The sequence below is a fragment of the Rutidosis leptorrhynchoides genome, chromosome 8 (assembly GCF_046630445.1).
Source record: "Rutidosis leptorrhynchoides isolate AG116_Rl617_1_P2 chromosome 8, CSIRO_AGI_Rlap_v1, whole genome shotgun sequence".
NCBI lineage: Eukaryota > Viridiplantae > Streptophyta > Magnoliopsida > Asterales > Asteraceae > Rutidosis > Rutidosis leptorrhynchoides.
In genome coordinates, this window is record NC_092340.1 from 296,141,402 (window position 1) to 296,153,912 (window position 12,511).

The following is a 12,511-nucleotide window of genomic DNA, read 5'->3' on the forward strand; positions in this document are numbered from 1 at the left end:
TATATAAAATATCATGTTATCTTATAAAGATGTGATTTTATGTAAATTTTTCCAATGAATCCCGAAGTCAATTAAGTCTTGGATAACCAATTTTGTTTCGGTCATAGTTTCTTCGTTACAAGTCCGTTTTCGTTGATTCAAATTGCCATCTTCTTGGATCGAGTTCTTCTTTAAGACTATGAACTGTAAATACCTTGGTTTGTATTCAAAATCATACGGCATAGGTGAAAGTTTAGTGAAACATATGAAGTTAAACATTTTTGTTACAACAAAATCATTTAATGACCATTTTTCCAACAATACTTATACTTTGAAAAACCAAGTTTTACCTTGTTAAATTAGCATATACATAAGTTATATTACAGGTCTTGAAGTATTTTAAAGTTAAGTTAGAAGGATCTATTTAGTTTGCAAACAAGTTTGAAAACATTCAAACTATGTTCTTGTTGTTAAACTTGTATACCACAAAATATGATAGCTATATATATATGAATCGAATAAGGTTATGAACATAGATTCTACCTCAAGTTCCTTGGATGAAGTTGCTGTAAAAGAGAAGTAAGAAGCTAGAATCAAAAGGGTGTTGGAAGTGGATGAAAGATTGGAAGTAAGTTGGTGTTCTTGGAAGGATTTCTTGAAGTGTTTTTGTATGGTTTTCTTATGGTGTTTTAGTATGGTTTTTGAAGCTAGATTTTCATAGATGTGAGCTGAAATGATTAAGGGGTTTAAGGCTCATAAATGTGTGTGTTTTAGAGCTAGTGATCTAGTGAAGAAAATGGAAATGAGCATGTATATATATACACATATAAAAACGTGATATATAGATACATGATATGTATAACTTTGTTTTGTTACAAATAAGTCTTGATAAATGACTAAAGATGGTTCCCACAAGTTGTTATCATGTCCCTTAATCATTCATGGCTGATCATTGGTATTTCCTATTGGTATATACCAATAGTAAATACATCTAGAAGCTAGGTATGATACGAGTACAAATACTCTAGGTATACGTATAGAAATTTTGTGAAAAATGGAATGAGGATTCAAATATAGCTATCTTTTGTGAATACACTTATATGGTTTTATGTATTTAAGTCTTTAAAAGTGATTAAATACATTACTTATACGATATATGTATAACATTATAAGTCTTAAGTATTTATGTCAAATAACGTTACGTATAGTTATCGTTTTGAAAACTTAAGTTAGTAGTTTCAAAATATACTTGTAACTTGTTGTTATTAATACAAAATGAGATATTAAAACATTCATTAATCATGTTAAATATGTATATATACATGTATATACACAAACGTATAATTATCATATATTGTATAGTTCGTGATATCATCAGTCAAACTAGATGATCAAACGTTGTGTAAAACTCTTTTCGGAAATATAAATCTCGACAATTTGGATTGCTTATCATGTTGGTAAGGTTTAATTTATGTAAATATTAATCTTATAAGTATAGAACGATCGAAAAAGTGCGGGTCGTTACAATTATTTTATTATTTTTATCATTATTATTATTATCAATATTAATATTATTTTATCAAATAAATATGCGTACAAAGATATTTTTACCACACGTAATGTAATTACATTAATAATACATACCACTATATTTTTATGATATTAAGTGAATTTTATAAATTTTATTATTTGAGATATATAAAAGTATATTTTATTCATATATGAATTTTAATATAAATTTTTATTTATTAATAAATGACTTGTATTATTTAGTATAATAAGATCTGATAAATATATTTAAATATATAAAACTACTATATATAAGTTATATAATAAACATGTATAGATTTTGGAAGTCATTTTAGGTCAAGTTGACTTTTGTTGACTTTTGCATGTCGGTCTCGAGCATTAGGATTATGATACACTACGACTTGACCTAAATTGTTAGACAGATATTGACCAACATATAAATATATATACTTAATATAGGTTCGTGAATTCGAGACAAACACTGCACTTGTTCAGTGCCGTCATATACATAATTGCTACGAAATACAGTATTGTGAGTTTCATTTGCTCCCTTTTTATATATATTTTTGGGCTGAGAATACATGCGCTGATTTATAAATGTTTTACAAAATAGGCACAAGTACTAAAACTAATTCTATGTGGGTTTAAACCAGAAATATACCCTTAGCTTGGTAACATTAAACTACTTGTCTATGTACGGTAGGCGCGAATCCTAAAGATAGATCTATTGGGTCTGACAAACCCCATCCTGACTATGGGATGCTTTAGTACTTCGAGGTTATTTTAAACACACCTGATCTGGTATACTTCAGAGGGTAAAACATGAACGTTAAAGCTTGTTACCGGGTGCCTACAACTTATAGAATACTTTTATACACTTGCGAGTGTACGGATATTTATAGAAACTGAAATCTTGTGGTCTATTACTATTACGGAAATGATGGATTATGATAAACTAATGAACTCACCAACCTTTTGGTTGATACTTTAAAGCATGTTTATTCTCAGGTATTAAAGAATTCTTCCGCTGTGCATTAGCTCATTTTAAGGATATTACTTGGAGTCATTCAAGACATACTTTGAAAGACGTTGCATTCGAGTCGTTGAGTTCATCAAGATTAATATTAAGTCAATTATAGTTGGATGTAATATGAAATGGTATGCATGCCGTCAATTTTTGATGTAAAGAAAGTTTGTCTTTTAAAAACGAATGCAATGTTTGTAAAACGTATCATATAGAGGTCAAATACCTCGCGATGTAATCAACTATTGTGAATCGTTTATAATGTATATGAACGGGTCCTTTCAGTTGGTATCAGAGCGGTGGTCTTAGCGAACCAGGTCTTGTATTAGTGTGTCTAACTGATAGTTGTTAAGATGCAATAGTGAGTCTGGACTTCAACCGTGTCTGCATGTCAAAAGTTTTGCTTATCATTTTTAGTCGGAAATCATCTACTTACCATCCTTAGGAAATTACCTGCTTATCATTCTTAAGTCTAGACGCATTTTCCTACATTTATTGTATAATAGTGTATAGACGAATTCTTATCTTAGCATATCTGTTACTGTGAACTTTGACTGACATCTTTCAAAGATTCCTCCGTAATTTATGGGATTTTGGTATTATGTATACATATGTAAATTATATATTGAAGAATACCAAATCTAAATTCTACAATCTATTTCATACCAAAAAAATTCTTTCCCTGATCATACAAGATGGATCCCTCAACCAGTTCGAGTTCCTTGAATTCCGACAGCTATGCCGATATGGATTTCCATATGAGCTCCGAAAGCAGCATGATCGAAATGGATCAACCAATTAGCCATCATCTATTCTGGATGAATTGGGGATGGGTTCGTAATCTACTTAACCATTGGAGACAAGAAGAAGGCGATCCCTTTCATCCACCACATTGCCCTCTTGGCAATGAACCTGAAGCACTTACCGGCGAACCTGTCCGAAACACCATTTTCTTTCTCATTTCCAGAGTATCTCGTCATGATTATATACTACACCAAATTCTAGATCTTATTTATCCGCTCGTCCGAACCGACAATCACCCCGGTGTAATAGAAGAAGTCAACGAGCTTCGCGCTCGGGTAGTGGCTTTGGAGAATATGGTGCAAAGGTTACAAACACCAGCAGTAGAACCAGCAGCATAACCAGTACCATCATCAATAACATCAACAGTACCATTACCACTACCAACAACAACCGCATCGCAAATCTCAACTTCACAATCTGTCCCACGAGCATCGACGTCATACGCCATGTAGATACCAAGGAATACCACAACGATGAAGTATTGATTCATAACTTCATTGGGGAAACATTCTACGGTGATTATGTAATTTCTAAAGTTTAGAAATTATCTATCCTAGCCTTAACCATAAATCAAATGAGTTTAATTTAATATTAACTCATTAAATCAATATTACATCTGAAGAAATATACACATATATATTTCCATAAAGACTATAATAAAATTCTTTTGTACAAAATATTAATTGTGAAATTTTTTTTAACGGGTAGGTAATACCCGAGAGATATATAAATTCACAATTAATATGTTACATTCTTCGAATCTGATTCAGCAAATCATCCATTATACTCCCTACTTTCACAACAATATACATTCTTTTATAGAAATCAAAACAACCATACTCATTCAAAATCTAATTACATATTCTGATTTTGAAATCTCAGAATTCGATTCAAGATATAACCGAAATCATCACTCTTAGATTCCTACATCTTTCAAAACTATACTTTGACTTCAAAACTGTCCTAGAACCTCATTTCTATTCATGGAACTCACAAAAATATTTGTATCATTCAAAATCTTAGAACATCATATGTATATTAACAATTACAATATGTGTTCAAACACTTCGAAATTCCTAAAGACATGCGAGATGATGATCCAACCACATATTACCCACTGTCATGCATCTGAAAAGCTCTCGAAACCAAAGTTATAGTTTAACACGTATCCGTGTCAGATCCTTTGATATTTATTACCAAATATAATTTTTCAATCTCTTTCCAAAATAGACAGTTTAGTCACAGCCCCAGCAAATCACCTTCATTTGTTTATACGAATAAACCTTATTATAACAATTACCCCTTCATCATTGTTACCGGAGAACCTTTCATATCTCGCCACATTAGCAGTAAACTTATCAACAACTTCATTAACCTTCGACTTAAGCCTCTCCGAAAAGCCACTATACTTATTCATTAAAACCCCATCATGTACTCACCTACATCCTGTAACAATAATTGTCACACCAACTACTGGGAATTAGCAATCAGTATTTTGAATTTCGCGACAATTTTACGTCAAAAGTTATACATATAACGTCTATCTCCTAGACTTACATACTTCGAATGTGAATTTTCTGAAAAACATCCCAAACTATGAACTAGTTCTCCGAAATTGGAAAAATGCTGATGAAGCAGCAAAAACTGTAAACGACTTTAACAGTCAAAAGTTTGATGATAAAGAATAGTATAGTGGTAAAGCTGAGAAAAAGAGAAGGTTTGAAACTGGAAAATGGATTGAGCAGACCATGAAGGAGGCTGTGGACAAATCACAAAGACTAAACCTGCCTTCAAAGGATCCAAATGATTCAGTGTCTACTGAAATCGTTAGCAAACACCTTACTTCTTATTATAAACCTTCACAGACAAATCTTCTTTATCATCCATATTATCGTATCTTTTATTATAATATCTTCGATATTCCTGAAGATATTTTCACAACTATTCTTATCCGATATCTTTTATCTCTTCGCAATATCTGCGTTACAACATAAAAAGAAACTGTGTTAGTTTCTAAATTTAAAAAAAAATTTTGAATTTAAAATAGGAATGTTTTTGAAGTAGTGTTGGGAACTGAAGCATGAGTTAGTATAATATAATAACACTTGATCAACGTGATTATATTACAGTAAGTCATGCTGAGTTTCTAATGGAACGTGATGATTCACAGAACATACCGTCATCATGTACTGTTTACACGACTCTTACATTCTACCCAATTTTCAAACATATTAAGAACATATCATCTTGATCGCTCTATATTTTCGGATATTCTGGTAATTTGCCAAATCAAGATCGTGCCATTACGATTTTCTTCTTGGAACATTAACTATGTTCATCCAAAAATTCATATCTACGAATTCTGGACTATTATCCGCTTGACTTAAGATCGGGAAGAGAAAACGAAAGCATGAAGCTCCGAAATATAATGGAGAATATAAAGCCCGATAACAACCCCGAAATTACAAACCGTGTATATAAATGCGTATAGCAATATAAAGACACGGGAGAATGAAAAACATAATAACCCCAAGGTAATGGTAGAAGAAAATAACTTCCTCCGGTGGTAGATGAAAAAGAAGAATGACAGATATGAAAGTTAAAAGTATATCAAGAATCAATACTGGATGAAGCATATTAACGAATGCTTTAAAGTATGAATTGGGGAGAAAGACTAGAAGGTGTGAGCTGTGGAAATAAAGAAACGAAGGGGGTGGAATTATAGTAAAATATCAGACAGAGAAATCGAGACAGATTATCGCATTTAATCAAAGAAGATCCTGATTTCCTTAATCGCCGAAGAACCAAATCTTATTGCAAAGATTTTCTTTAAATCCCATGAATTCAATCATAACTACGTCATCGGTTAAAACGAATATACGTTTACTCATTTCACTCTCTTGCGATAGCTTCACTAATACTCTTCGCGTAATCAAATTGTTTTATCTATATTACTCAATGATGATAAAACTCTATTTATCAACTCATATTCGTCATTAAAACATTTTTATAGTTAGCCATGACGACCTCGATCAAATTTCGGGATGAAATTTCTTTAACGGGTAGGTACTGTGACGATCCGGAAATTTCCGACCAAATTTAAACTTAACCTTTATATGTTTCTGACACGATAAGCAGAATTTGTAATGTTGAATCTCAAAAAGTTTGGAACTACATTCATGTAATCAATTACCCTTTGACCGTGTTCGACGAATTCACGAACAATTATGTGTATATAGATATATATATATAATATATAATATTAACTGAAAACATTAACAAAGTATTAGATATATGATACTTTACATAAACATATTTGTTTCGATATATTTATTGACAGAATTAAGAGATAATATCAAATGATTGAATTATCAGATACATTATGATATGATTACGGGCCTATGTTATGAGGTCCACTGTGATTTAAGAAATCTATTTTTTTTGACAACTCAATACTTAACCAGTATAATAAAGATAACGATATTTATATTTTATTTTATTAAATATATATATATATATATATATATATATATATATATATATATATATATATATATAACGATTTAAATTAATATTATATATATTTTTATACGCGTATTATACGTACATAGTTTTATACTTTTACTATACTTTAACTTTACCTTTACTTTACTTTTACTTTACTTTAACTTTAATAATTCATACTTTAATAATTCACTTTAATAATTCATACTTTAATAATTCACTTTAATAATTCATACTTTAATAATTCACTTTAATAATTCATACTTTAATAATTCACTTTAATAATTCATACTTTAATAATTCACTTTAATTCATACTTTAATAATTCACTTTAATAATTCATACTTTAATAATTCACTTTAATAATTCATACTTTAATAATTCACTTTAATAATTCATACTTTAATAATTCACTTTAATAATTCAAAAATTTATTATAAATAGAATTCAATAGGTTTCATTATTTCATAGAAACTTGAAAATATATTTCTCTAAACTCTCTCAATCGAATTACATATATATATATATATATATATTTACTTAGTATTATTTCAAGATATTATTAGTATACATAAAATACTACGACAGAGTTATATTCAGACGATTTCAAAATAAGTTTTCAAATGGGATAGAGCTAAGGAAATTATGGGTTATAGCTATGAAGGTTATGGGTATTGATCGAGGGTATTGCTCGTGAGGTCAACCTAACGTTTATCATTTTCGTTGCATCTACGTACTTTCCTGCAATATTGAATCACAATATTGATACGTGAGCATTCATATCTTATCTTTTATATATTAATAGTGTATCCCTGACTAGTGCTCGAGTATATATGATTATGCATGTTTGTATGCTTAGTTTAGTCGTTAAATAGTTTATGATAAATCACAAATTTGATACATATGCTACTGAGATAAGTTATATGATATGCATGTCGTTGAAAATCTGAAGAAAAAATTAATAACTTTTCATTTAGAAATCGTGTGGTTTCGATGAACGGATTAAAAGATATGGTCAATTGAATTATCATTAATTTTAATATTATTATTAAAACGATTATTATAACTGTTATCAGTTGATGTAATTACTAAAATTATCTTTATTACTAAAAATTAATATTTTTATTGAAACTATTATTTTATTATTTTTATCATTATTATTATTATTATCAATATTAATATTATTTTATCAAATAAATATGCGTACAAAGATATTTTTACCACACGTAATGTAATTACATTAATAATACATACCACTATATTTTTATGATATTAAGTGAATTTTATAAATTTTATTATTTGAGATATATAAAAGTATATTTTATTCATATATGAATTTTAATATAAATTTTTATTTATTAATAAATGACTTGTATTATTTAGTATAATAAGATCTGATAAATATATTTAAATATATAAAACTACTATATATAAGTTATATAATAAACATGTATAGATTTTGGAAGTCATTTTAGGTCAAGTTGACTTTTGTTGACTTTTGCATGTCGGTCTCGAGCATTAGGATTGTGATACACTACGACTTGACCTAAATTGTTAGACAGATATTGACCAACATATAAATATATATACTTAATATAGGTTCGTGAATCCGAGACAAATACTGCACTTGTTCAGTGCCGTCATATACATAATTGCTACGAAATACAGTATTGTGAGTTTCATTTACTCCCTTTTTATATATATTTTTGGGCTGAGAATACATGCGCTGATTTATAAATGTTTTACGAAATAGGCACAAGTACTAAAACTAATTCTATGTGGGTTTAAACCAGAAATATACCCTTAGCTTGGTAACATTAAACTACTTGTCTATGTACGGTAGGCGCGAATCCTAAAGATAGATCTATTGGGTCTGACAAACCCCATCCTGACTATGGGATGCTTTAGTACTTCGAGGTTATTTTAAACACACCTGATCTGGTGTACTTCAGAGGGTAAAACATGAATGTTAAAGCTTGTTACCGGGTGCCTACAACTTATAGAATACTTTTATACACTTGCGAGTGTACGGATATTTATAGAAACTGAAATCTTGTGGTCTATTACGATTACGGAAATGATGGATTATGATAAACTAATGAACTCACCAACCTTTTGGTTGACACTTTAAAGCATGTTTATTCTCAGGTATTAAAGAATTCTTCCGCTGTGCATTAGCTCATTTTAAGGATATTACTTGGAGTCATTCAAGACATACTTTGAAAGACGTTGCATTCGAGTCGTTGAGTTCATCAAGATTAATATTAAGTCAATTATAGTTGGATGTAATATGAAATGGTATGCATGCCGTCAATTTTTGATGTAAAGAAAGTTTGTCTTTTAAAAACGAATGCAATGTTTGTAAAACGTATCATATAGAGGTCAAATACCTCGCGATGTAATCAACTATTGTGAATCGTTTATAATGTATATGAACGGGTCCTTTCAGTTTGACATGTTGACCAATATTTGACATGAACCTACTGATGTTAACTTTAGTTGACTACTTTGACCAAGTTTGACTTTCGATTTGACTTCGGTTGACTTTGTTTGACTTGCATGATATAGTTGACTTCTACTTTGAAACGCGTCGAGTCGAGCAATAAGACAACGTACACTATGAAACCCCACTTATATAAGATACATATATTGACCAACCTACATACGTATACTTAGGTTACATTACTCGGGTCTAAACCGTACAAGTCATTTGTCTTTCATTCCGAGCTTATTCAAAGGTGAGTCTACATTCCCGCTTTTTACATGTTTTCAGGGTTGAGAATACACGCTGTTACATTTACATTTTCAATTACTTTTATATTGGCATGAGTACTACACATATGCATAATGAGTTTGTTCAAAAAGCCTCTAGCTTGAATACTTTTAATACCATCGGTGTAAGCACAATTTAGATGGACGGATCCGTTAGGTTGACAACCTCACCCACTATAAAAGCAGTGGTGCATTTATTTTGAACATTAAATACATTTGAACAAGTGTATAACATTTTACGAGGTAAGGTCGGGTGTAGTAGTTTCTATACTCGGGTCATTGCTAGTATTCAGGTGCTCGGTTTATGCAAGCGATATAATCTTGTGGTCAAGGAAACTAAACTATTTTTCTGATAACTGTTTTTTTCAGATACTGTTACATTACTTTAAACCTGTAGATTCACCAACATTATTTGTTGACCTGTTTTTGCGTGTTGTTATTCTCAGGTCCTTAAGAGGTATGCTTCCGCTGTGTTTGCTGCATGACTGGCCGTGGAGTCAGCATTTGATTTTAAAGAACATTATTTACTTTCGCATTTAAAACTTTTATACTGTTTAAATACTGTTGGCCTGTGGTTACGATCACAACAGTGTTTCTATTTTGGGATTATTGACTTTTGTTTTTGAAAGTTAATATTTTTAAATAAAATTAAATGCGATTGCTTTAAACATCTCATATAGAGGGCGTAACTGTTAACTGTGGGACCGGAATTAACACGCCGTCAGATGGTAATTTGGCGGGGTGTTATACACACAAACGAACTTGTGCGTAACATAATTCGTCGAGAGGGGAGGTAGTAAGCCAATTATCATTTCAAAAGTCGATAGTTAAACCATCTCCAACTTGCATTTTCCAGTTGTTGGCACCTGTTATACATTCCATATCCTCCGAATTGAAAGACACAATATCCTTCCAAATAGAAGAAGGTTTTGAACCATTTAAGGAAGTTGTGTGTGACAGTAGCTTGCCTCGTAAAGAGTGGGCGAATGAAGAAAGCACCACTTCCTTCCATAAGGTATCACTGTTATCGTTAAGCTTTCCCCACCACTTAGTAATCATAGCCAAATTTTTTATGCGTAACGGGACTATATCCCATTTAATGAGACTCAGCTTTCTTTTATTACAATCCCCACCTCACAAAAAATTCCTCGCTAAGCTTTCAAGTTGACGAATAACCACCTTAGGGGCTTTATACAATGACATATAGTTGTTGGCATTAACCGTTTGATAACCGATCTAAAAACTATTGCCATTAAAAATACCCACTAGATATCATGAATAAATTCATGGTTGCTCTTCCTAGCTACTTGAGAAAACTCAATTGTCATTTGGGGGATACTGATTACCTTTAAAATATGACAATGAAAAGCATTTTTGCAACCTTTTTATACAAGTATACGAAACATACTTTAGAAACTCGCACTCGTTGTAACTTAAAAGCTCAATAACAATGCCTTGCTAGCAAAATTTGGGTATATGATGAAGATTTCTCATTTAAATCAAATGTGCAGAGAGCTGATAATTACTAGCAAAAACTTAAGTTGTGTGAAAGAGTGGATTCTCTCTTCTTTATATCATCAAAATTGAGCTTGAAATATCAACATTTTTACCTCTTTAGAGTATAAACAAGAAACAGAGAAGTAGTAATAAACTAGTATAATAATGGAACACATATCAAGCCAAATGCCCAATATCATATATCACAAGTTCAGGTCATGAAACTTAAAATCAGATACATTTCTAACAGAAACACAAAAATTTAGGTTATGTTCTTGACTAAAGAACTCAAAAGGGCACCTTATACATGGTGACTAGATCTTAAAACTGCTCAAGAACTGAATCTTGTGTCCACATAAACAGTAACAGTATGTTCTTGATTCAAGAACGCAAAAAAATACCATACAAGTAAAAAACATCAATCAACTACTTTAGTTTTCAGGAACCTGATTTCGTTAAAGATATTTTTAAGTTCTTGATGATCCATCATTTGTCCTAAAATCTTATCATCCTCATACACCTTTTTCCTCGGCTCACTAGCCTCGATAGATGACGGAAATAACAACTCAACTACCAGTCCTTTCTCAACTTGTGTATCATATCTGTCCTCATCGGTAGTCCTCACCGTCATCAAATTGTATACGTACACTACTTTTTTTTGCCCCAAACGATAAGCTCTATGAATAGCTTGTGTTTCCTTAGATGAATTCCAAACGACATCCAAAAGGACCACCCGAGACGCACCATAAAGATGAATCCCTTCAGAACAACAATTTATAGATGCCAACAACACTTTTACTTCACTTTTTGGATCGTTGAAATCATCAGTGATCGTTTGCCTTTGCCCACTCTTGTGATTTATCTTACCGTTTATGAGCGCTATCTCCCTTCCAACATCCCAACCGAAAGCAAGAGCAGTTTGGTCTTTCAACAACTCCAATGGATCGATAAATTGGCTAAAGATCAGAACTTTTTCGTGTAATGAAATACTGAGGCGAATAAGCTCCATAACAAACCTCGTTTTCACACCAGCATCAGGATTAAGTCGTTCCTTTTCAACTTCTTCCATGTTTATTAACTTCTTTTCTTCCTTCGTTAGAGGACAACGTAGGATTAAAGATGGATGAACAGACAACAAAGAAACTTTATGTTCATAATCGAAATTTTTTTTGGCCGAGCTAATTTTGAAACTATCGATTAGACCTTTTTGTAACGGTCGTGGATTCAAAACGATAACACTTTGTTTCAACTCGGGAAGCTTGCTTTTAAGAATATGTCCTTTATGATCATGAACAAAAGGCGATATGATCGCATTCAGCCTCTATATCTTGACATGTTGTTTTCTTCCTTCGTTGTCTCAAATCTGCAAAGGCTTTCTCTTTCACAATCTTCATCGCAGTT

General features: G+C 31.3%; 1 protein-coding gene across 1 annotated transcript; it reads right to left on the reverse strand.

Moving 5' to 3' along the window:
- Nucleotides 1-11,528: 11,528 nt before the first annotated feature.
- Nucleotides 11,529-12,179, reverse strand: LOC139864331 (SNF2 domain-containing protein CLASSY 3-like). Its single transcript, XM_071852909.1, has one exon. It carries the CDS (start codon nt 12,177-12,179, stop codon nt 11,529-11,531), a length of 651 nt encoding a protein of 216 aa, XP_071709010.1.
- Between the last annotated feature and the right edge of the window lie 332 nt (nt 12,180-12,511).